The sequence below is a fragment of the Tyto alba genome, unplaced genomic scaffold, assembly GCF_018691265.1.
Source record: "Tyto alba isolate M040663 unplaced genomic scaffold, T.alba_DEE_v4.0 Super-Scaffold_16, whole genome shotgun sequence".
NCBI classification, from domain to species: domain Eukaryota; kingdom Metazoa; phylum Chordata; class Aves; order Strigiformes; family Tytonidae; genus Tyto; species Tyto alba.
Window position 1 is genome coordinate 17,897,935 of NW_024881278.1, and position 27,127 is coordinate 17,925,061.

General features: G+C 35.0%; 1 protein-coding gene across 9 annotated transcripts in view; it reads left to right on the plus strand.

The window, feature by feature from the left end:
* The window catches only part of ESRRG (estrogen related receptor gamma), a 406,413-nt gene that overhangs the window by 329,278 nt on the left and 50,008 nt on the right, over positions 1-27,127 (plus strand). For all 9 annotated transcript variants that reach the window (XM_032989305.2, XM_042789772.1, XM_042789777.1 and 6 more), the window contains one exon: positions 23,077-23,187. In XM_032989305.2, coding sequence (XP_032845196.1) covers positions 23,077-23,187 — 111 coding nt within the window. The remainder of the gene's footprint in view (positions 1-23,076; positions 23,188-27,127) is intronic.

A 27,127-nucleotide genomic window follows, 5' to 3' on the forward strand; every position in this document is an offset into this window, starting at 1 on the left:
TTTCCTAATATCATCTACTTTCTGCTAATCTTATATTTAAAACAGTAATTTTATGATTTTTTTTTTTTTACCCAGAAGATAGAGCTGCCTTCTCTGTTCGGATAGGAAAGAATTTTTTTCCCTTCAAGTGCTCCAGTCTTTGCTCAAGTGTTATCATAACACTAAGCACTTAGTGGCCTTGGGTCAAAATTTTTGATGGACCACTATGACTCTGTTTAGGTTTTCTTTAATGCCTGTATGCTCATTAAGGACCATTTTAAAGACCATTACTGTGAATGAATGGTAGAAATTGTTGGTGCCTTACCCAAGAAGATGTTTCCTTGTAAGTGTTTTTTAACTGTCCTGTCCAACAAGATACTAAATACAGTCAGCTACCTTTAGCTGCAGAGGGAATAAGGAGTCCCATGTTAAAAAGAAGAATTCTCAAATGGAGAAAGATGGAAAAATTTCTGTCGTGAAGCAGAAAGTCACATGGAAATGGAAAATATTCTGGGCTGTAGTTGCTTTTCTTTTGTGATGTACATAATAAAAGATGAGAAAAAGTAATAATCTAACTTGGGTCAATCTTGAAATATTTTTCTTTTAAAAATTTTAATCTCAGGAAGCATGTAAATTCAGTTTTTCTTCCCCATAAGAAAGGGACAAACAGCAGCAACCAAATCTGAACCTTGGCAGACACGAAAGTTGGGTCTGTACATCCTCTGTGCTAACAATGCTAATTAAAGAGAAGGTAAGTACAGGCCTTTAAATGTCAAAAATTGTATTTGAAAAGTAGTTATTTTGAGGCAGAGGGGAACAAATGCTGATTTACAATTTCATTTTCAGTTACATCATTGTGATGTAATGAATCATGGTGATGAAACAACCTCAAGTGGATATAGTGTAGAGTATGTTAATCCAAAATGGCAGTGGTGTGGTATATTCTTGGGCAATGCTAACTGGTTTTGATCTGCATGAAGCAAATACCTCTTCTAGGAATGGCAAAAGTACCTCTCTACTGCAACAAGAGAAGGTCCCAAAATCCCTCCACATGATTAAGATCAATTGTCATCATTTAGTCAATTGCAATTAGTTACTGCTAATGGTTTTTGTATCCAGCCTGCATTATAGACCCTACATGCTAATAGGAGCAGATTAATGGCTTGGCCAGGGAGGCTAGAGGCCCCAGTTCTTAATAATATAATTTATTATTAAGAATAGTAGGTTTATGGTAGTATTGTGTAGATGCTATGAGAGTATGAAGGGGGCCTGCTAAATCTCAAGGCTTTGAAGTTAATAGGCTTTTAAAACTGCTGTAAGTAGCAGACGCAGGATCAGGCCAATGCTGTGCCATGAACTTGTTTTCATATCTGTCCTGCATACACGCCTTTGGGTTTAATGGTATTGTTTTCAGTATGCAGTGTATTTTGGTATGAAGAAGCTATTTCTTATAGGATATATCTACAGAATTTCTTAAAGTCACTCAAATTTTAAATTCAGTTTTGAAATGTTCATGTTGAGAAAGCATTTGTTGTTGTTTCTGCATGACTTAATTTTGCTGCTTGTTTTGGTTATAACAATGGCTGCTTTTCTCACAACTCTACAAAATATTCGCAGAGTTGTGGTCCCTCCCACAGTCAGAGCCATGTTCAGACTCTTATGCTCATAAGTGAGTAAGGTTCCCAAGAAGGTCTCAAGTGTTTACATAAAGTTGTTTTCTAGCCAACCTGTTTTCAGGACTTTGCTAAATTTGATACTCATGAATATCAAATAGCTTGTGGTGGGGGAAGGCACCAGGGAGCATGAAGATGGGATCGGGGCAAAAAGATGTCAAGGAGTGCCTAGTTGAGTGTGTAGAGAAGGACCCACTTGTCAAGCTGAGCGTGTACAGCGTGGTTACTAAGCAGTGGTTTGCTATTTGCTTAGAGGCAATTTCTAACAGGTGGCTTGGCTACTGGCTATGATTTCAGAAGTTGGTTCCTTGGAACCCAATCAAACCATCTCTCAAACCCCCTTTTCTTTTTCTTTGTTATAGGAAGCCCTTCTCTGTTCAGTTTCCTTTTCATGTTTTCTTTGGTGTTCAGTCCTGGCCAGCTTCATATTTTCTTGTAGTGTTTTGTGATATCTTTGAACACAGCCATTTCTAATCCTTTCTTTCTTCAAGAAGTTTCTAAGAGGGAATGTTTCATTGCATTTCTTAAAAGTAAGTTAACAGAAATTTGCTGTAATTTCCACATGGAGATTCTGCCCTCCAATGGTCATTTGCAGTTTCTGGGTAACCTTCAGTGTTTATCTTATGACAGTGTTTAAAAAGTCAAGACTCCATTATTTACTTATTCACAATAGACGTCTTTCCAGTCAGAAAAGGCTGTTTTGCTTCTCTCTGCTATGTTAGTGACTCTGTTTCCAAACTGTGCCATTAAAACTCTTTAACAAAGAAGAACTTGCTATCTAGATCTGCCCCAAACTTATGATATACAGCAGTGGATAGCAATACTGGCCTCTGAAGATGATGAATCTAGACATAGTAATAGCAGTGGTAATAAGGTGGTAAGAGTAGATTTCCAAGGTTTTGAAGGATGACACCATGTAGAGAGCACCTTGAGGGAAACCTCTGTGTCTAAAACTCCTCAACAATTTTTGCAAAATGACCGCTCCTTACTCCCACGTATCTTTCCTTTAAACCCATGCTTTGCTTTTAACTGAAGACATCTGTATTAGTTGGGCCTTCATCTTGAGGTGAACAAGTTGTTCTGCTTCTTTGGCACATTCCTGATGTGGACAGATTAGTAATATGGGACCAGAAAATAAATTATATTTGAGTGGGTTTTGAACCAGATGTTACAGAGCAGGAATACCCGTGCCCTGAGCCACCACTCACTGCAAAGTATTTTAAGTGGTGGACAGTTAATTTGCTTTGTTCCTAAGGACACATTTTATGTAAGCTTTTAAAAACATAACAGATTTTTGTAGCCACTAGACAGTAAGTAGCTATCTGGTGAAACAAATTTCATGTACAAAATCTAACAGCAGGGGAAGTTGTTGTAAAAATTTGTTTTTCTTTCATGTCTCTTTATTGCACAGCAAGCAGTGCTAAGAATTGGACGTTCACAGAACACTTAGGATGTCACTGAATGAAACTTGTCAATTCCGGTTTAGTCCAAGTCATTCTGTACACAGATGCAAGCATATGCTACCAAATGCAAAAATTTTAATTTATTTGCTGTTTGGGTAAAGAAGCTGAAGCTGCAATTCATATGCTTTTGAACTGAGTGCACTGGGATGGGATAACCATCTGTCCTGTGAGAGAGATGCTCAGCTATGTGTGGCTATTGATAGTAACATGGGTTACTGGCTAGCAGTGTTATCTAAGCAGTCGCCAAAGGTTTAAGAGTACACAAATCAAAATTAGTTAAAATGACCATTTTTAAGGCACTTCTGAAGCTTTTAAAGAAAAAGCAGGGTTTTTGAGTGCAGTAGTCCTGCTTCAAGTTTCTTATTTTAAACTAAGCTTACCAGTTTAATTTTAATCCCTTTCAACCGCCTTGGTCATGCTTTGAAGATAGAAAACCGCCCCCTCGAGCTCTGAAGCTGAGCAGTGGCCCTTTTTGTTTCCACAAGCTGAAAATAAAGTGTTCGCATGAGCTCATTTACAGAGAGTAGAGTTGGCAGCCTTATCAGGAGAGGAGGAAGGAGCTCTGAAGATGAAAAGCTATCGCTGTGACAGAAGTCTTTATTAGGTTAGGCAGTAATGGAACGTGGTGTACATGGGATAAAGTGATGGCTACCTAGAGCATTTAGGGGAAACCAGAAGAGTAATAAAGTTTTATGTTGTTCCTAGGCTGGCTTCTTTGGTTATCCCTCTGGCCCAGGGATGTTTGGAGTGAAAAAGGGGACTATGTAAACAGCATACTGTCTCAACTTTGCTTGGTGTTTGAGCCTCTGCTGATCACAAAAAAGAGTGAGTCAGAAAAAGGAAAAGTAAAGATGAGTCATTATGTAGTTTCATAATTACTCAGCATTCACTGTTGTGCCAACCCTCTACTATAGAGCTTGCTAGGAGACAGACTGATTGAAAATCTCTTTATCCAGTTTCACACATATGTCAAATCCTATTTACAACAAATATTTCTGTTGTTGAAATTAATATTTCTCAGGACAATTTTTTTATATAATTAAGATGCTAAATGTGTAATTATTTTAATATAATACTTCAGTATTTTATATGCATATATATAATCTATATAAAATATAATTAGCTTGAGAATAAAATATTTGATTTTTTCAGCTTGCTCCAGTGAGTTATTTCTTCTACATTCAAGGTGAGGTGGCACTTTTCTATCAGTTTCCACAAACAGATCTATATATTGTTGTTGCAAGTTTTGTTTGTAGTGGTTAAAAAGACTTTGTACAACAAATAAGCCCATTGAATTAAGTAGAATTTTTGTCATTCACTTTTCTTTCCATGGATTGGGACTGTAACATCTGATACATACTGTGTAACCAGCAGATATGCCCCCTGATGCTTTCTTACCTTATAGTGAACAAGACTCGATTTCCCAAAGCTCATCTCAAGTCTTTGCCAAGGATGTGTGGAACATCCTATTTATCATAGTAGGCAATAGTATTGCAAGGACCTGTATTCTACAAGTGTTTAGCCCACCTTGTGCTCTTGTTCGCTAGAACTGAGGGGGATAAAATGGCAGTTACGACTGATGGCTGCAAAACCCACTTCATGCCTGGGAAACAGCTTGTTGCTTGGGTGTACAGCTGTATGTACATACATCCATGAATAAAGGGAGGATTCCCTGAAAGCCACTTCACTCAGCAACTGCTGATTGCAGTTTGGAAATACAGTCTATAACTGGTGCTAGTGTCATCCTTAAGACTTTTTCCTGTGATTTCAAAAGGCTCTGTTAATACTGTTTAAGGGCTTAAGGAGTTTTAACTTATGCAGAAGTGTCTGTGTATTTATTTTACCTGTGTGAACCAAGTAATCTGAATTTGGCCTGATGGGCTTTTTCAATGCAGAGGGCTCTTTTTCCTCCAGCTGAATGCAGTAACAAAACTTCTGCTGACTTTAATGAGAATAGGAATGGAACTTACTGTCATCATATAAAAGATCAGCTTTATATTGATAATAAATACTATCATTCCACTAATCTTCCGCCTGTCATTGACAACCTATATGACATTTTGTTGTCGTTTTTACTTCAGAATTATTCCTGATCATTTGTTTAGATTTCCTTCTTCATTAAGGATTCTGTCCTCTTGCTAGCCCACTATTAAAGTCACAGCAATATTTTGTCGGTAAAAATGTCTTCACAACCCAAACACATTACAATTAGTGGTACTCTAGCTAAAAGAAAAAATGGATAGCTAATTGTTTCTGTGTTTCTTCTAAATTTCACAGCTGCTATGAAATTCAAATAGAGACCTGCATTGCTTTTATAGGCATCTCTGCCCCTCAGTAAAAACAAAAGGCTTTACTTCAAGTTTTGAATTGCCTTCTTTAATGTCTTTAAACAATAGATCCATTTCTTCATTTAATTAAAACAGTAAAAGTTGTGCCTCAACCATACAGATTGACAGAGGACTGTAATTGATTTGGCTCATTTCTTTTTTTTTATCACAATTAACAATAAAACTCAGTGCATTTTGCTGGAGAAGTAACTGAGAAAAAACAATGAAAAAGAAAGATAAATGGCAGTAATACAGCTTACATTAATTAGGAGGGTATGTTGAATATTATTCATGCTGGAAAAAGTCTGCAATTGGGATTTTAGTGGCATGGGAGTTTCAGTCGGAGTTTTCTCTGAAGCATTTGTTTGTCGGACTGCAGGCATTTGTTCATCAAGAAAACTGTATAAAATCACCTGATTTTAATAACAGATCTTTGTGCAGTTGAACATGCCACTGATCTTTAAAAGTGTCCTCAGGTAAACTGCTCATTAATAAAGAATAAAGTGAGATGGAAAACCTTTTCTTGAAAATATACTCACCCGTTTTTTCATGAGCTATGTTAAGATCCCATATTTGAGTGGGAAAAAAACACTAATTTTCATTGGTCCTTAAACCAAATTAAGTTTTTAAAAATTTTGTTAGCAGTTGTGTGTCAAAACTGAAAGGGTAGGAGGACATGTCCACAAACCAACTGACTTTTTAAAATGAAAATTTTGCATCTTTACAGTAGTTTTGTTCCTTTCTTACTTTCCTTGCTTACTTCTTTGCAAAACAGTATTCTGGTTCTTCACATTAATAATGTGAATTGAAACTAGCACTAAATAATCCACCATTTTTTTAGTAGTAACTATTGATGAATGAAAAGGACATAAAGGAATTCTTTGTCTCTCCCTACCTGTTCTCAGTGGAGGAATTCTATCCTAGCCATTGATCTTTGCCATTGGCAGCATGGATTGTGTTGCAATTGCATGTAGTAAGATATGTTTTCTGTTCTAATTTCTAAACTGACTTAGTCTTACACTTCTTAAAATCAAATAATATGCATTAACCAGTGTTGGCAATATACTTTTGGAATTGCCATTCATTTTATGATGCATGATGTGAGAGCTACCTAGAAAACACCTGATTATGGCCCAGTTCAGTAACAACAGTCTGAGACAGGTAAATGTCTGTTCACTTCATTGTGAGTTGCATTGGTCCATGTAACTGAAATTGAACCCTTTTCTATCTCTGCCAGTACAGGCAGAATTTCTTTACTGATACTTCAGACCTTATGTACATAATAGATAGCCTGTTTGTTTGTTTATTTTTTAATGTTGTGAAGTATATTCATCATAGACTGAAAATTTTATTTCCAATTTCCATTTAAAGCTCAGCACATAGAGTCTTTCTTTCTTATGCATATGCTGCCAAAGGAGGATTTCCTCTAGATAAATTATGCCATCTCTTTCTTAAACAAGATTTAAGAGCTTCTCCTGCTGTTAAGTATAGTATCCAGCACTTGAAATCCCGGTCTATATAGTTCAATTGCCAACTGTGTGGAGTTTTGACAAGGATTGTATACCTTAGTGGTACAGCGTACTCCATGGCTAAAGAAATATGAAGTGTAGAGTGCATTTCTTTATGTTTAATTCAAAGATTAAAGTGCATTCCTTAGAGCAGAAGCAATAGAATAGAATAGGACAAACAAAAAACAAGCATATTAAAAGCTTTTTTTACTCTCTTACATATTTATGTAACTAGGAGGAGAATTTCCAGGTATTTTAATGAGATCATTTTAAAAATGAAGAAGTCCATGTAGAGGATTTGAAACTGTATTTTAAGCTATTTTGTGGAAATTGTTTTGAATTAAAAAATAGACCACACTTCTAGATGTGGGGAAGGTTTCAATCAAAGTCACGGAACTCTGGCTCTGAATTTATCTGAACTGTAGGAATTTTTTTGATGTGGAATTTAAGCAATCTTTGGTCTGCTGAAGTTTTCCTAAAATTCACTCTGAATGTGAAAAGGACTGGACAAAGATAAGGTTCTCAATTTAAATTTTGCAGTATATTCTCATTTTTTCTTTTTGATCATAATCTTTATTTAAAGGTCCAGTTCTCACTAAAACTGCTGAGTTCATGTATTTAGGATATCTGGCCAAGTTTCCTATTGATCCAGTGCTTAACTGAAAGTTAACCTGGTTTCAGGAAATATGTAAGTACCATCACTGAGAGAACAGCAGACCTCACACAAACTTGACACAAAGTAGAGAAGTTTACTATACTTCTACTCTTCATGGATAGTTTGAAAAGATCACTGAGCAATCTAAAAAGAAAGGCACAAGCTGGAGAGAATAATAAAGAGGTATCAATCCACCGTACCACACCATCTCTGACACAATGGCATGACAAGTGGAAATAACTTAACTCTGTAAAATGGGGGAAAGGCAGTAAAAAATGAATTGTGTTACAGTTTCTAAAACCTGCCTCAATTCAAGAAACAAATGCTCCTCAGTATTGCCAAGGTGTACAATGTTCACATAAATCTCCCATGTCAGCAAATGGGAAACATGTGAAAACTTAAGAATCAGTATCAGAAAATATCAGATTTGTTAAGACCATTGATATCACTGATTAAAAAAGGTTCAGTCTTCAGTCCCAAAGGCTTTCCTCATAGGATCCGTCCTCAGTGCCGTCTGTTTTGATTTTCTCCAATAAACGATATGGCTGACTATTCCCAGAAGACATACTGATGTTTCCTATAACTGACACACAATTTTGCTGGATATAAGCATACTTAGAGGCATGTTAGTCAATGGTCAGTTCCTTTCTTTTCTGCAGGTTAACTAAGTTAAGGCTTCAAAGAAAAGCATTTGAATCCGTTTCTTTTGAAAATGCAGGCAAGATCTTATTCCTGTTATGTCATTATAGTAATGCAATAAGCAGTGCTCTCTTCTTCAGTACTCTTGGCATGTTTTTATACCACTCACCTGAATATATCTAGTCCAGATTAAAACTAGTAGAAAAAACTTTAACATCTATAAATACATCCAAATTTGACCTTGGGATCAAAATACGTTCTGGAACAAACAAAGCACATTGCAAACTCTAAGTGCTGAAAACTGAACCACAGGGAGGCTTTATTTGCCAAGAGCTCTCAAGATCTTTAGTTTGTTGTGTTCAGTTTCCTGTATTTGTATTTAAGGATTACCTATGTAAGGCAAGATAAAAGAAAGAGTAAGGAATTTTGACTCCTAGCTTTGATTAATCATTAAGCAATGCAGTTTAATTTGTTTGAGTTACACTGTGATGTGTGAAGCACATGCAGCCTTTGGTGATTGTTCTCTTAAGAGTTCCTGCTGAAGAAAGAGAAGCGTACTCACTGCATCACATTATGGATTGTGTCATCTCCATTTTCTTTAAGCCTGTGTCTGTTTTCCTGATCACAGAGGTGACAGCAATTACATTTTTTCATGGGGAACTCACAGGACCCAGGGAACTCATTTAGATTCAAGAACAGTTTGACTGCCCTTTGTATCCAGTTAAGAAGTTAAAACTTACATATATGTGCATCTGTTTCTTTTGCACTTTGCTTTGGTTAGATCAAGAAGAACGGATTAGTAATAAAAATAAATTCTATGTGTCTTTCCTTTAAATATAGATTATAGTTTTGTAATCTGACTTTCAAGGGACTTAAGCCTTAAAACTAAATGATGATTATGCTAAGAGTGTTTTTGATACCTTTGGCAATAGTATCAAGTAAATATTTTTCATGTGTTTTATTCCCACTTTGCATGAATATTTTAAGATGTGATTTTTCTATCTTGACCTAGAATTTTAATGTCTTCAGTATCATAGCAAATGTATAGAGATGTTCTAAGTAAAATCTTATGTGAACTAGCCTGTGTACTTGCACAGAAAAGTATTTAAAAAAAAAGGCAGAAAGTGAACTTAAAATTGCAAAACAATGTTAAGAAAACTTCTGTTGAAATGATTGCTTCTGAAGTCAAAAGAACAGCATTCTTAGTAATTAAAAAGTAAAAATTGTTAAAGTTTCCATTAAAAGAAAAAAAAGGAAAAAACAAAGAACAGCTAAAAGAATCCCCTGTTCAAATATGGCAGGAGGAACATTTACAGTAATAGGTGAAAGGGCACTACAGTTTCATCTTCCATGAAAACTGGACATTGGAAAAGGTGCTTCATAATATGTCCAAGGCTCATTCTGCTATAAATTTTGGGTTTCTAATGAAGATGAACTACAGTTCAATCATTACTGAATTTTACGGTGAAGTAGTATGGTAAGCTTCTTCTTGTACTGAGAGTACAATGATGAGAACAGACTTAGATGTTGCAGTGGATGTCACAATTTTTGATTGACTTGTATGCACGCTTCATGGTTAAGTTGCACAAAAAACATCCTTGTGAGAGGATTATACATGTTTGTTTTGTGGGTGCTAGTTATAAATATTCTGAAATACTTCTCTAGGTGTCTGTTTGTAGGTTTGTTTCGGTAGATTATTTTGTGCATAACCTATCATCTTTTAACCCAGAAATTCTGCTCTTGTTTAAAATGTCTTTAAAACTGGATGTTACGGTCCATAGGAATGAAATCCAGGTAGAAATATATAGTTAGATGTTTAGAAGAAAAAAAGAAAGAAAGAATGAGTCCAGTGTACGTGTTTTAATGGGTAGGAACAGAACTTTGGGAGGGAAATAGGAGAGAAAGCAGAAAACTTTGAAAGGAACAATGTATTTGGAAAAGATACAAAGTCCATGAAAGTAAATTGTTTGCTTTTCCTGCCCTTAGAAGTAACGCTGGAGAAATGTACAGACTTCAGTAGAGTTATGCTAGATTTGCAATGCATTGAGTGAGAAGACATTCATATCCTGTTTGGTAAATATTCTTTTTATGGCCCCTAGAAAAATAAAATACGTATGTGTTTAGCATCGCACATGGTGAATATTCCCATTGAGATCTGCATTCAGAAGAGTAAGCATGTGCCAATTTAAATACATTGTACTTGTCAGGAATTATTGTCTTAAAACTAAATATTTTTTTTTCTTAAATTCTGCATCTGTTAAAGTTCTATATGAAAATAATTCCTGGGGATGAGGAAATTTTATGCTTTATTTCCTCTTTTAAGTAATGTTTATGTAATTATGTCACCCAATTACTTGTATTAACGTAACCTTGTACACTTCATACGTTTTTCTTCATAGCAGTAGTCATTACAATTTAAACAAAAATACTCACCTAAGACAAACATCTTTTATATAAAGGCATTTTAAACAGGGAGGAGTTTTTTCTTGTAGAAAAGAATAATTCTCATGATAACAATTGTTGACCTTTTTTCTTTTTGTTTTGTTTTCTTAATTTAGTCTGGCTAAAATTGCATGCATATTCATGTATTTTAATAAGAACAAAGCATTACTCTTGGATATTTTCCATAAATTTGTTCTCATAAGCAATTTGATAGACATCTACTATAACTGTAATAGGGGAAGTTTGCAGTAAATCAGTCTGACTGGTTTAGAAAACTGGAATTTATTAACTCATTTCCCAAAGGCCCAACATTACCTATGAGGTTAGAAGAAAATTGTCAGTTTTCTGTTTTAGAGCAGGAGCATTTTGTAATTAGAGTATATTGTCTAATTGTTACAAAATTTATTGTGTTTTATGAAAGTGAAATCAATTTATCTCATAGTATTAATTGTGCATAACATTCTAGACAGTCAAAAAGGCTGGAAAACGCTAAGCACATTACAATTATGTTTTTCAACTGGGATTTTCTGCTTTAACAGATCCACTCCTAGTGCTTAACCATGAAAAAATAGTTGACATGCAGGCTAACCATTATGCTTTTGTATGGAAAGCTTCTACCAGTAGTATCAATAAAGAGGTATCACTAATAAACTTTCTATTAATTGTTCAAGTATTACCTTGAGATGAGATGCAGATGCCACAAACAGGATAACCTGTCACTCTAGCATGCTAGGCAGTATGTCAGGTTCTGAGAGCTGGTGGGATATATGAGCTGATGTATAAATCAGTTACACTCTGGGCATGAATGAAGTGTTAAATATGTTTAGGAGAATACTTAAAATTCAAAATGAAGAGTTAGTTAAATTTTTTTCATTTATGTCCACAGAACTTTGCCTGTACCTGTTAACTCCTTGTGTTTCATTTTCTTTTCTTCTGTTTTACCAAGATGAAACACACAATACATACACTTTTTATAGAAGTTGTAAATATTTCATCTGGTGTTATTTTCAGGATTTAGCTGGTAAATCCAGGTATTATTTTAGGATTTTTGTAAATATGTATATTTTAACAGGAATATTTTGGTCGTTTTTGTGTTAAGGGAAAAGAAGTAAACATTAGAAGATTCAAAAAATAGTATTCATTTTCTAATCTTATGATGTTTCACCAAATATGATACTTTTACATAATATATAGATCTGCCCATATAATTAAATTGAAGGAGTGGAGCCTTCTCTTATAAAATTAAATAATTTAAAAATTTTATTCCCTATTTTGCTCCCCAACCTTAGTATCAGAACTTCATCAATTAATTTTGTTTTTTTTTCTTCTGAGTTTCACTTTCTAATTCTCATGTATGCACAGTTCTTTCATATTGGTATTCATGGAATTACAGGGGAAAGGTTATATAGGGACAAAGGAAGAGGCATTTTTAAAACATTAGTTATAATAATTTTATGTTAATATTTATTGAAAAATTGAAAAGCTTTAATTGAGTTGACAGCATCTCTTCAACCAGATCTTTCACTGACACCTGCAGTATTCGCAGTACTCTGGAAAATGTAGGGGCAAATGTTTGTGCACTGATACTTTGTATAAAATACAAATACTTATTTTTTGAGGTGAGTTCTGTGGATGGGATTATGAGCCTTAGTAAAGGCCACTTATAAAATCCCTCCATGGCAAGGCCATTCTGAGTGGATCACTCACGAGTTCAAAATAAGGTGATTTTTAATCAAACACAGGTGGAGATTTTATGTTACAATATTTTGATTTTATGCATCAGTTTAGTCTGTGAGTTTGAACACTTCTCATATATGTAAATATGTGTGTGCACAATGAGGAGCTGTGATAAAGAACCATTCTCTTAGAAATACACTGTTATAATACCCTCATTTCCGCTTGTTTTCAGAAACTTTGCAGACATATTTTTAATTCTGAACTAAAAATGAGCTGTATTTAGCCTCTGAGTAAACATTTGAAATTAATACGAAGGACACATCAATTGAATTCCTTAATACGGGGGTGTGTGTTGGGGGGGGGGGGTGTCAGAGGGGTCAGAAGAAAGTTTCAGATTAATTGTAGCACGTTGTAGATTAACATATTCTGTACTAATGTTCTTTCAGGACTTTCTGAAGCTGTTATTGTCATGTCCAGAAATTATAGAACACTATTTGTAAATTGTTTGTCTAATATATTTTTCTGTTGATTACCAAGTACAGTTTTGTGAGTAATTTATCAGGGTTTTTTACAGACTGTACCTTTATACTCATAATTACATACACTACTATACAACTTTTTTTTTTTTTTTTTTTTTTTTGAGGAAGAGACAAATATTTTCTTCCTGAATGCTTTTTTTCCTAGTGCTGCACACATTCTAATGTTTTTACCTGCCACTTCCAGAAACCATAATATATGCAGAGAACGTATCTCCTTCTTTTTTTCCACCTTTCAACACAATGCTGCAAGACAACACTAATAGGAAACAATTTCACCACATTGACATTTTACTTTTTTTTTTTTTTATTATTCTACTATGCTATGTCTTGATTTGATGGCAATCTAGCCACTTAATTTTGAAGTTTTAATTTTGTTGTTGAACAATCATCACTTTAACCCACTGCAAATAGTGAAACAAAAAAACTTAAATATATTCTTTTGCATTAACTCTGAGATTTTCAGGCAGGAGCAACACTGCACGGGAAGACACTGTGATGTGGTATGTCAGTGCCTTCCAGTTTGAACATATTAACCTAGATCACTGTTTTTTTCTTACCTAAGCAGCGGATAAAGGTTACATTTTTAAAATAAGCAACTGCTCAGAGAAGTCAGAAACAGAATAGAAACCAGGAATTTAAAATGCCTCACAGTCATAAAATGTGGCTATCTATACTATGAACTCATATAAGCCACTGTTGAACCTTACTCTGGTAACGGGTGTAATTTTAAGAAACAGAAGGTTACAGTATGTTGACAGGAAGAGCAAAGTAGAGAAAAATCATGTCATTTGCCAAAGACACCTGAAACTAGTAATATAAGGTCATCTTTTCTCTTGAAGTTAGAATTATCCTGTAATTGTACTGCAAGAGTACTCTGAGACCCCAAATGAAACTCTGTTGTGTAACTCCTGTCTAATCCTGAAAAAAATTTGCAAACAAACTAACAGTACAGAAGACAAAATACTCATATTTTGGCTGCAAAAGTAAAGCCAAAATGTAAGAATATCTATGACATTTTCCAAGCCCACATTTTCATGTAAAGTTGATTCTTATGTTTAAAAATACTCCTTTTTTTTTAGCATCAGGCTGACTTGCAGTCATTAAATTACTTTAGATGTTCTAGTTTCCAATACAGTCTTCTGTATAAGTAAAATTGATAAAATAGACTATAAATCATGATGAAACATAATGCTCCTAAAAATGTGTTAGCCCCAACCAGAGGCTGAGACATGGTGTATGCTTCTTGGGCTGTCTTCCCATTGTGCCACCTGGTCTAGATTTGGCAGTGCCATAAAATAGCATGCAGAAGAAGGAAGGAATAGGTTCAGAATTCTGCTATAGCTTTTGAGGAAGTTTGAGAGATGAAGCGTGAAATTGATGAGGTTCCACACATCAGTATCTTTTTAAAAGAATAAAAGAAGCAGGGAAGAATTGTGTGGTGTTTCACCAACAAAAGTGTAGTTCACAATTGCTCAATAAATAAATATAAGAAAGATTGCAGACATAGTTTGTATTGTTATGGGTATGTTAAGAGAAAAGACAATGTCAAAATGGTGTTTCCATGAGTAGCCTTGGAGAAGTCCAAAATTCTGTGAGAATACATATTTTTGTGCTAAGGCCAATTTAGACATAACTGGCAATATAAAGCCACCTTAACTGAAAAGGTAAGTCTCTCTTACTTTGCAAGATAAATGCAATTTGGAAACTAAGTTTTGCTCAACTTACTCTTGTACAGTTCAGCACAGACTGGCTGCTCCTTGAGGAAGATCATAAAAAAGAGGGTAATAAAACAGAAAAGAATAAAGCACAAACTTAGGGAAGATTTTTGTTAGGGTAAGGATATTTTAATATTTAAATGAACAGTGGATCTCTTTTAAAGCTCTAGTATAATGAGAGCAATCCTTTTGTTTTCTCTGGTTCTGTTCCAGCAAAATGAAACCACTTCCTCTAGATAGAAATCCTATTTCTAAGCAAGCTATTCCTTTGTCCCAGTAGGACTGATACGATTTTATATAACTGTTTCAACTCACACTATTAAGAACTTTCCTGTGACTTCTGGATCTCAGATTCATTCCAGAATCCCACATCATCCAAGCCACTAACTGAAATATTGTGAAACTGCACATTATTGTATCTGAAAAGGGTATTGAGATCTTGATTCATGCTACTGGTAATTCACAGTCCAATTATTATAAAGCATTTCATTTTGATCCTCCCATCTCTCTTGAGAGTCGTCAGCAAATGGTCCAGAACTTCGGTTAGACTTCTTTTCTATTAGAGTTGTCACTAGCATCGCTCTTGAATTCTTTATAAGCTCTGGTGATGTGATCTAGAATAAAGGCCTGCTTTTGACCTTCAGGCATAGGTATGGCCTTGCTGAAACTTACTTCTTGACCTTTCTGTCTCCTGGTGTTCCATGCCCTCTCCTTGGATCATCAGCCAAGCTGACTTTCCCAGTCTGCGCTTGTCATCTTAAAGTAATGGTTACAAGTGTATTGATGCAGTAATGACTTTACAGCCCAGCAAGCTCCACTTCATTAAATTGGTTGTAATTTGAACTCTGAAACAAGATAGCATCTTGTGTAACTATATATAAATAAATTAAGGTAAGAACTGTGTTATTTAGTTAGTGATAGATTGCCTTTATTTATTCTTACACGTCCCACGATGGTGTATGCATAATTACAAAAATAAGGCATATGATATTATGTAGTATGGTTATGATATATAAGCACATTGACATGAAATTTAATGGTGCAATTAGCAACAGTATTTTCTGTGTTATTCATAAAAGCTTTTGCAGTATTTTACAGTGCTTCCTAGTTATTAGTATATTAGTAATCCAGGTGATGTGGAGGGAATATTATGTGATGGTAGCTGTTTCATTTCAGAAACATCAGGGCTTTATATATTCACAGTCTTAGGTCTCAATCGCTTTTCCTTCACAGTCTACAAATATGCACATTATGCAGCAACATAGACTCTTCCTCACTTTGGAAAAGTGAAGGAAAAGAAGTGGAAGTTTTGTAGCCTGTATTTAGTAGCCTAATTTCCGTCTCTTTAAAAAATCAGCATGAGTCTAGCATAATTCTAATGAAGTTCTGGTAGTTTAACACTCAGATAAGATTAAATTTAAGCATTAGCAACTAGGAACTGAATGCATAGAGTGTATCTCTTCCAGAAGAGAAACAGATTTTTTTATAAGTTCTTATGTGACATGTAAAAAGTATTCTTTTGTAATATTTCAGAGCTAATAATGGGTATTGCAGGTTTAATGCAACAGCATAGCTGTCCTGTTTTTCTTTTTTTTTTTTTTTCCCTCTTTTCCCTTTCTTTCTTTCTGCACATTCACATCTTCTTGAACAGAAATAAAAGGTTCAAGGCTTGTCAGCATCAGTTTATAGATAGCTGTTTAAAAATAATGAGATATTGGGTATTGTAAGGCTCAGGGCTGTCTTGCCAGACTCATTTATTTCCATTCACCTTTCGTCAGAATTGCAGACAGAAGACATTCAATTAAAACTTGTCACCTGTTGCGTGTGACCTAATTTGTATTTGTGAGTGTCACAGATTAGGATACTTAGCTTCATATGGAACCATTAAAAATGTAAAGCAACGGTAGTACTCTTAAACATTTTATGTCACATTTTCTTCATGTGAACATCTTTGTTTATGGACCATTCCTTAGTGGAAATTGCTTACAGTAAGAAATAATAGAATTTATTTACACAAAATATCATTTGCATGGGAAAACTAAGTGGATTTTATGCATGTTCTTTTATGTTTTAATGCATAAATGACAGTGCACAAAAATTCAGCTTGTAGATGATTAGTTCATGCAAAGTTAATGTTCCTTTCAAGAGAGGTTGAGTACTGAGCTGTGTAAGTAACACATTTATCAGTTCTTTTGTCAAACTGAGAAAAAGAAAACAAATGTCTGGGCTTTAACCAAAGAGAATTTTTTTTTTTTTAGTTCCTTTTCCAGAATCCAGCCTTCTCATCCCTTCCTCCCATGAAAAAAAATGGATTTTCCAAAATGTTACATTTGGTTGCCCAGAAACATTTTTAATTATTAAACATGAGTAAAATCTGAAATGAAACATTGGTTTGAAACACGTGTTTTACAAAAACAGTATTTTCCTCTTGATTTTTCAACCTGGAAAAATTCACTAAGTATTTTAGTTGGCCCAATACTTCTGTTTGGGTTTTTTTAAAATAATAAACTGTTGCAGATATTTCTCAGGGAAACAGATAAATTAAGCAACTTACTCATAGTGACAGAGCAAGTTGGATATTAAAGTAAGAAATACTGTTTTATCTTGCAGTCCACTATATGGGCAGGTTCCTGAACTAAATTGTTTTATAGGCACCTCTTGAGGACAGCCAATTTTATCCTATATTAAGAAATACTTTTTGCTACCGACTGAATGTAAAGTAGGAAGATGATATTTAGACTTCCTATGCTACTCTAGTGTATTTAATAGTGCAGATAGCTATCAGAAGACAAAACACTAAAGCCTTCCCTTGCTAATTGTTAATTCAGCCGTCGATCAGGAAAGCTTTAATGTGAGTCATAGCTTTTATCTTCTTTGATGACTTAGGACTCTGTTTTCAAAATATTACCTGCCTAATTGACACATATTTTACATCTCTTGATGAATTTTTACTTTCACATGGTATTATCCAAATACTTTGTAAACTGATTACAGAAGCTATCTGGCATCCTTATGATTCTGCATATAAAACAAATATGCAGACCCAGAAGAAAAGACAGCTCATATTATCCTTCTTTTTTTCCATTCTGTGTTACTACCTGCATGTTTCTATTATACTGAGAGAGGTCTTTTGTGGTTTAAAGTGGAAGTCTTTTTTCCACTACAAATCTTTCAGATGTTAGGATTAAGGCACTGGCCTCACACTTCTCTAATCCCAAACTATTGAGATTACTGAATTGTCTTGTGATGATCATGCATTCTTATCTCTAAATACATTCTGTCTGTGTTCATGTTGGAAAAATCAACTGGTTTTCCCATTCTATGTGAATAAACGCAAAACCCAGAGTTTATAGTATTCATCCAAGCTTACCCAGCAATCTTACAAATAAGCACAGTATGTTCAAGTGAACTGGAACACTCTATCAAGATGTTGTCCCAAAGACGAACCACATCAGAACCTGCCATTAAAATTCCTTTTGCTGTTTTCAGTTTTGCTGTTAATCTTTTTTTTTTGCTTCTGCTACTGATGTTCCTCTAAAGCTTGGCAAGGTGCAGTTATGTGTGTATCCATTCTTACTGGTCTCGCTGTAAAATTTAAGACAATGCCTGGAATCTTACAGACATCGATAGAAAAAAGATTGTTACTCAGTTACATATCTAAAAAATTGAGATAGGAATATATTTTATACAGAGAGGGTGCTGTGTTAGAAGCGAAGCTTGCCAGGACGGCATCAGTGCAGAATGTGTCTAGTTTCCATAAATTTCACATAGGGACAATGGAAAGAGAGCAGAATTCGAAATTTAAATGGGAAGTCTAATTTGTGGTTTTGGTCCTGATCTCAAACCTGTTCTTTACTGATGTATTGGAAGGAAGAGAGGGAATTTTGATTTATTCAGATATCAGTTCATATTTAACTTAATTAGATTTGCTCTTTCCAAAATAAAAAGCTATCCCCAATTATAGGTAGTAAGCAATTTCTTACAGGCAGTCCTGGTATTAGTAGGTCTTCATTTGAAGGATTGGACTAATGCCTTCCAAGTTATCCTGAGGATTTCCTGTGAGTATAGAGCTCCATGGAAAGGACAAGAATGTTTGTGGGACAAGTGGACAAACAGACATTGAAGACTTGCAGCTGAGGTAAGAAGGAGGGGATGGAAAACAGGAAGAGAGGTAGATTACAAAGGAGTAAAGAGTATACTTTGGATATGGCTTGGATCTTTGGATCTGTATGGAGAAATAGATGACACTGTTAAATATGATTATCATACTGAGGACCAGAATTGCAAAAAGAATGACATACAGTGGTAAGGGCAGTCTTTTTGATTATATAACACTAGTCACATTGGGGTGCCTGTCCCACAGAAGGGGTTCAAGACAGTGTGAGAAAAGGAGTACAGAAAGGAGTAATAATTTGCATCTGTTGGTGAGGGAGGAATAGATGAGAGAATACAGAGAAAAGGTTTTCCTACATTAAGTTTGTTTAGATTGAAGTACCTGGTGGGTAACTCATTGTATACATCAGGTCTAGTCTTCAGTTATTTCTGTGCAAGACTATGTGGACACTTTCACTTAAGAGAAAGTGTCTAGTGTCACAGAATCATAGAATGGTTTGGGTTGAAAGGGACCTTAAAGACCATCTAGTTCCAACCCCCTGCCAGGGGCAGGAACACCTTCCACCAGACCAGCTTTGTAAATTACATCAAAATGTGTGACTGCCCATCGCTACTGAACAGATGAGCTAGTGAGTTGTACTTGTCCTAAGGTGTAAAGTGAATATGTTGCACTTGACTGTTGAAATCATATCATAACTGGTAGCAGGCTTGTTCTTTTTGTTTGTACCAAATAAAACACCCTGTGGTTATCCCTATTTTTTCTCATTTGGCCTTTTGATTTTGTTTTTCTGTTGAATTTTTAAATAACACTCAGTATTGAGGAATGTGGAGAATCAACTTGCTTGTCTTCAGTGGAGCTTTATTCAGTGACATGAATGGATGTTTTGACCCTAAAAAACTGTAGTGATAATACATCCAGCACAATTCATTTGGAGATGTGCCACGAATTTGTACAGGTGGGGTGGATATCTTCTCACTTTATGGTTGAGGACTGATAGGGTCAGCAAATGGAGTTGCTGAAGACTCTGGCAAGCCACATGCATAGCAGAGTTAAAGCAGAGCTCTACTTAAACTTCTCCCAGTACTGTAGCTAAATGCCACAAGATCCTCTGTAATAGTCTGAGTTCAGAGTATGTGTTGAATTATAGCAATTACTGTGATCAAGATGTTAAGACCCTCCTGCCCCAAATGCAAAGATCTTTGTGGACAAAATTGTTTTCTTTCTTCCATTTGTTTTTCTAACAAAGAAGTCATCAGCCATTACTGTCTTGAGAGATGATAAAAATATCTTTATGTAATGAATTCTCTCATATAAGCTACAAGAGTTACAGTGGAAGATGCATGCTTATACACAGGAACCTATGGATTTCAGTTTGCTACACTCCAAACTCAGAGTTTTTATGGAATATCACATGGGTATGCTCTCTTAAGTGGTGTCTTGCATTGTGTTTACTTCTATAAAGACTCTCGGGAATTAAAGTACCACTTAGGGTGTGTAGATTATCAGAAATTGATTCTAAAATAGCTACTCTGTAATGATACTAGGAGCAAGGAAAGCTTAGGAGCTAAAATGGTGGTAAACTCCATATCAGTTCTAATGAAAAGGTTTTAAACCTCTAATTTATATTCTCTTGGTATTATGTTATCAAAAATGTTTTCACATTAGAATTGGAATTAGTTATATTATAGACTTAGGTAATTTTAAAATGTGTAATACTGTTACTTGTCAGTTATTTGGAATTAGAATTTTTTCTTTTTAAAAAAAGAAAGTAGCTATATTTATAGGTATAACTATGTATAATAGGTTAGTACATGAATCTCTGTATAATTCTGCTGTTGTGATATTCATCTATATTTCCTTCCATTGCAAAGGAGATAAAAAAATTGTTCATCTTGGTAGATTTATATTATTTTAATTTAAGCTTCAGTTCCATTACTTTTTGATTAAACATACTTCTATCTGATGCTATCCATCTTTTATCACTATGAAATCTGCTCCCAAGCAGAAAGAAGTATCGCATCTGAATTATGCAGAAATCATTTTCTATATATTTTTCTTCAACTGCTGGGCAGTCTTTTTTATAATCCCACCAATATCACATGTGGTTTGTTCTAATCCTCTTCCTATTCCCAAATATTCAACTGTCAAACCTTGATCTTTTGATACTTGTTTTTATGTCAGGGTATTGTCCTGGATGTTATTTGCTCCGGGTGTAGCTCAAACTCCCGATTCAGGGGTGGAGAACACTGAGTTATCATTAGCTCTGAAAAGCTTTTGACTATCTATTATTTAAAGTGTTTTTATAGTTCATGCATTTCTAAGTATAACAAAAACAAACAGAAAGTAACCGTGCTTTGGTGACTGAATCACTAGGAATTTTATAAGATAGTTTAGACCACAAATATGTCACAAGTTTGGTAGTGAAATAGGTAAATACTACATATAAGATTTCATTCATAATTATACACTGACCTTTTTGGATATGTGGTTGATTGTTTTTATTATTTATATAATATGATTCACATAAATATAATTGGTAACATACAGTGAGGATGTCCTTCCTGAGTTTGAAGGAGTGAAATACACAGTCTTCTGCAGTAAATCAAATGAAATTTCACTATTAAATAGAGGTGATCATTGCCCATTTTCCTGGTGAGCAAAAATTATTTAGCACTGTTGTATGCAATTCACTGCATTATAGTTACAGACATTGGTTGCATCCTTAAGCCAGGTATCTCCTGCGTTACTAACCTTTATAGATGCCAACAGTCTGTCTGGGTGAATGAGAACCCCCTGCACAGAAAGCCTTCCCTGCTGGTAGAGGAGTACAGACTTGGATCTGTAAACTGCCATCTTCTGTGGTTCAGCTCGTGAGTGTTCTAGTGTGTTAGTTTCATGCCATCTTGGACAGTAGGAGATAGAACAGTAAAAGAAAAAAGGCAAGAAATATAATAGAAAAAGAAACAAAACCAAACCAACAGGAGTTGTCTTTGGATTTCTGGCTATTTGGCAAAATGGCTTTTCTTCATCAAAACCCAGTCAATCCTCTTTTACTTCTGAGGATGAAAGAGGACTGACATGGTTCCTGGTAACTAGGCTGTGTTACCAGTGCCAGTTCATGGGCAGCACGTAATCTCTGTGCGGTGTTCTTGCTGTTCACAGAAACTGTAACTTCTTTGGTGGTGTCTTCTTTGCTGTCCAGAAGCTGGTTCTGGAGGTATTTCCTGCAAGGGAGAGATCAGAAGGTAGTGGGAAGGGGGGAAGTAGTAGAGTAGGGCACAATAATGACAATAGAAAAGATAAATTGAGAGAGGAGAGCTAAAATAGACGATGAAAAAAAAAAGTGAGAAAGCAAGCTGCACTTTATTACATTGCTCACAGGGATCATTGATACGTAATGTGTCCTTGCATTCTTGTGTAGTTAAATTCATGTCATCAGGGACAAATTTTACACTTGGCATTTACTTGTCCTGTTCCCCTGCAAAGGTGCTGAGTTTTTCAGCCTCAGTGTTACGTTACTACTTGGTTATACTGACATTCATCCTGGTTGTCTGGAAATCTTCTTGGGTGACTCAGAAGGAAATAAAAATATTTCATTGTTTTATAGGATCTACCATCTTTTTTCCCCCCTCCTTTTTCATTTTGTCTATGAGAGCAGCTACAGCTTGTTTCAGGAAGGAAAAGTCCTATATATACATACAAAAAAAGTAGCAGAATGCTTTATTGAAGCAATGAACAATATGGAGGTAGAACACAAATATTAATTCATCATTGATGACATCTAAATGGACAGCCATACAATTTCTTTCAAACCCTCATGAACCATTTCAGGTCTTTAAGCCACATGTTCTTATTTCACTAAGGATACGTACTTTGTATACTCTGGCCATGTTAATCCATGTTAATTAAAAGCATTGGTTTTGACAATCTAAACTGTATACAGCACTCATTGTTTCTAAAATTCTAATTCTCTGTAATTCTCTACTTATAACGTTAACCTTGTATATCCGTGGTGTTTATTACAGCTTTGAACTTCTAGCAAAGGTGATTTACGATTACATTCTTTCAAATGGAAACTAAACATGTTAGCTGGTTTTAATAGTATGTTAAACAAATGGTTTTAAATGAACAGGAAATTATGTTGTATACTTAGTCTTGCACATGTGAAAATCTAAATAGCTTGCCAATACTTGTAGTTCTGCTTTTCCTTGCTTTCTAAAAATAATCTTTTTAAATAAATATGCATTTTAAATAACTATTGGAAAGCAGGAGATAGAAGATTGTTACCTGAAAGGCATCCTCATAATATATGTAATTACATGTTTGCTTATTTTTCCCAATGTAGGTGTCCGCCTAGACAGAGTACGTGGAGGTCGCCAGAAGTACAAGCGCAGAATAGATGCAGAGAATAGCCCATACCTGAACCCTCAGCTAGTTCAGCCAGCAAAAAAGCCATGTGAGTACACCAGATACACAAAATTTGTCTTTGAATACAAAATATTGACTCCTAGCCCTGTTTGCTAAGCTCCTTCTGACTGGGACAAGGGTTTGGTCAGAAGATACTACCATGAACACTGTATCCATTTAGCTGTTAACATACTTGGTTTTAAATATGCTCATCTTTCTCAAGTCGAGTTGAACAAAGAATATTTTTACAGGTGGAAGTGTATAAAAGCATGGTTTATGCAGTGCAAATTTTACATTTACAGGTTATCTTTATTTTCAGTGGTATATAAAATGGTTCTTACTGTGATCATTAGTTCATTGAAGCTTCTAGTTTCAGATTTCACAAGAAAGTGATTTTTGTAGTTTTCACTAACTAAATGAGTTTGACTGCTCAACCTCCCAATGAAAATACATTAAGAGCCTCATTAATTTATACCTGTAGATTAATGCACTATCTAGCGTTAGATTAAAACAGCAATATGCCACACTAATAACAAGCATAGATTGGTAGTTACTGGGCGCTAGTACCCTCATGAATTTCTTTTGCTTTGTTTTGTTACGTTTTAATAATGTCCTTGATCATATCTCGCCAGGCTGAAATTAAGAGAGAGAGAGAGAGAGAGAGAGAGATGATCATCTCATTGCTAAAATACAAGTTCCATCCTCTTTGCGATTAACTAAAAATAGTTAGGGGTTTTGCTTTGCAGCTTATATAAACTCAAGCAGCGACTGTACTAATTCCATGAAGTAAATTTAATAGCATTATAGCTGTGGTGCAAGAGGCTAGTATATTACCCTGCAAAGGCATGCAGGCTATGCCAGGTGTTTGTAAACTCTTCCAAATTCAAATGAGAATACACACATCCAGTTGCACCTCCCAGGAAGGTTAATTTGCTCCTAAAATAGAGAAACAATCCAGAGAAATAAGGAGGACAAACTCCTCCTTGTCTCCCATTTGCCTCTGCCCCTATGCCTCTGACAACACATATGTCAGTTTTAGGCTCTTGAAAATACCTGGCTGTATGGAAAATGGAATTTGTTTCTGTGCATGTTCCCCAGTAGGTGACAGTGCTGTGTACAATACGTTTGAGCATATGGGGATCTGGAGAGCAAATAAACAGTCTTTGAACTGTAAGTGAAAGGGCATTTTAGCTGTGTCAAAGAAAAAACAGCCAGTTTTACATAAAATTAAGGCTTAAGTGAACATATGGCATAGTTTCCTTTTGCCTTTCCAAAAAACATTATGCTGATTATATTCCTTCAATTGTCCAATCTGGCATCTTCTACTCAGCCTCCATAAGCTGTCCCACTGTTCTGTAAATACAATCTAGGGCTGCACTAAGCAGATTTTGCACATTATAATAAAAACTTTCTGATAATACAATAAAATTTAATAAACTCTAATGCTTAATTTCATTAGAGGTTTAGTTTTCCTGGGTGCACAGATTGTCAGTTTTTCATTTACTTGATATTGTCATTGAGTAGAAATGTTGATAGTCTAGCATACCAAAAAAGCCAAGACCAAACAGGGGAAAAAAAAAAAATCTGACCACAAAACCCCAAGCCCTTTAATATGAATAGAGGTTAGCGCAGTTGTACTGAAACACAAGAATCTCTGTGTAAATCCAAGATTACTGCAAGTAGTGCATTACATTACCTTTAAGACGATAACTACACCAATATCAGTAAGCTGTATTTGTCTGAGATAAACTAACCTCCTTATAAATCATTACTCATTATCTAAGTGCCTCCCTTCATGTTCCTTCGCTCATCAAATTACAAACATTTTTTGTAACAAATATTTATAAAGCTTAATTTTCATATCCTGCCAGATAAGTGTCAAGACTTGAAACAGTTGAATCAGTTTTGTATGGAAGTAGCCTGGGAGATTTTCTGGACCCTGACTGATAGTTTGTGCATAATAAAGGCACAGGAATGAAAATTGGGTTCTATTGATTCTAATTAGGGAAACATTAAATAAGATTTACCTAGAAACAGTGCTCATGGCTATTCAGTTTCCTGAGTGATGGAGCTTTTTGAGTACATTCAGAAATTTCCTATGGCCTATACTAATGCATGCTCCAATACATGTAGCTTTTTCCCCCTATAGGGAAAGAACAGATGTTTGGAGGATCTTCCCTACGCCTACTTCTGGTCTCTATTGTATTTTCCAGCTTCCCATGGAATCTAATGGCCTGCCTGTAGATCTTGTTGATTACAAAAGTAAAAAGAATTTGAGATCTTGCAAATCCTGAGTCAAATTATACAGTATTCCTGAATCATCTACAAAGAGCCATTGGTGAGGAACCTAATAAAAAAAATGAAAGCGATTCTTTGGCAATTTGGCAGGGAAAAAAAAAAAAAAAACAAACAAAAAACAACAGAACTTGGGGGTATGAGTGCTGCTTCATTCATCACTGGTTAAAAAACCACAAAGTGGAAGTCCTCAGCTACATATGTTTTGATGTTAAGAAACACTATTTATCCTACTTTTTAATACATGTAAAAATATTTTAATTTGGAAAGAAGAAATGTTATCTTTTCTCACTTAAAAACGTTTTGTATTCTGTGTGAAATTAAGCAGGATATGAAAAGACTTTAAAAAATTTTTAAAATTATGTGCAAATGCTGTTTGCCAATATAAGTTAAAACTACCATCTGTCATCTCTAAATAAGAATAGAATTCCTCATTAATCAGTTTGATAATCAGCAGAATATTAAGATCAAGAATTACTTGGCGTATTTTCTGTAGTTCATATAAAGCATGAATATACCCCCTGTAATAAAACATGCTTGATGTAATGGTTTCCAGTTGGCTCCTGCACTTATTTTATGAAGGGCTAACATATATCACAACTTCTGACACACAAATTTGGAATAAGGCAAAAATTGTAGAGACAGTAGATCAGAATCGAGGAGTCTATGTCACAAAAGAGCAGTAAAGTATCAGAAATCTGAATCAAGTGAGTATTTTATGGAAATCTGTCATGGGTTTATAGGGAGCCTCTCTGACACTACTGGGCAAGTCACATCCCCATCAGCTTTCATTGCAGTTCTCCCACAGGAGGACAGTGTGGTCCATCCTGTGACTTAGATGTAGCAGGGGAAAGTTATGCTGATTCTGACAGCTTTCTCTGCAGTCAGAAAATACTTGATATCTTCTCACAGTGGAATCCCATTTCTATCAAGCTCTGTAGCTCTATCCTAATGAAGGGAACAGATTCATGTAAATTTGCTAAAGGTTGCCATTTGGGCTTTAAATTCTGGTGGTGCATTTGAGGTCACAAGATATGTACCTACCATGAAAAGTAAGATGTAAATATATTGGCAAGTATAGTAATGTATCTTGTACTAGGAGGCTTAATGAATCAGTCCTTTTCCCATTTTTCAGTTCTGCCTTCCCAGAGTAACAAATCAGGCTCCTGTATAGAGACAGGATATTTCCATTGTGCCTCCACATGGATAGGATGATCATTTTATGTTTATCCTACTTATAGAATAGCAACACTGTATTGCAAATCTTCTAGTCTCTTTTACTCTGTGTTTTTTCTCTTCACTTTTCCTTATAACTTAATTGATTATTCCAAATAGATTTCACAATTCATCTGCATGAAAAAGTAAATATTTAACATTTGAATGAAAATGCAATATATATAAAATTAACTGGTGTGTGAATAAGATAAAGTATCATTCTTTGCACAAAACCAGTTTTCTGAGGTAGAGTCTGCATCTATTGATACTTTCCTTAGTTTTACACTCATTATTCTCATTGATTTTAATACCTATTCCTGGCTGGAAATGAGAGGAGATCATTAGTCTATTTTTGTACTTGAAGAAGATAATTTTATACATGATTCTAAATTTGTGTGTTTTACTGAAAAGCAAATATAAGATAACAACCCGCTTTTCTCACAGCATGGGCCCTAAGGAATACGGATTTGATCTCAACA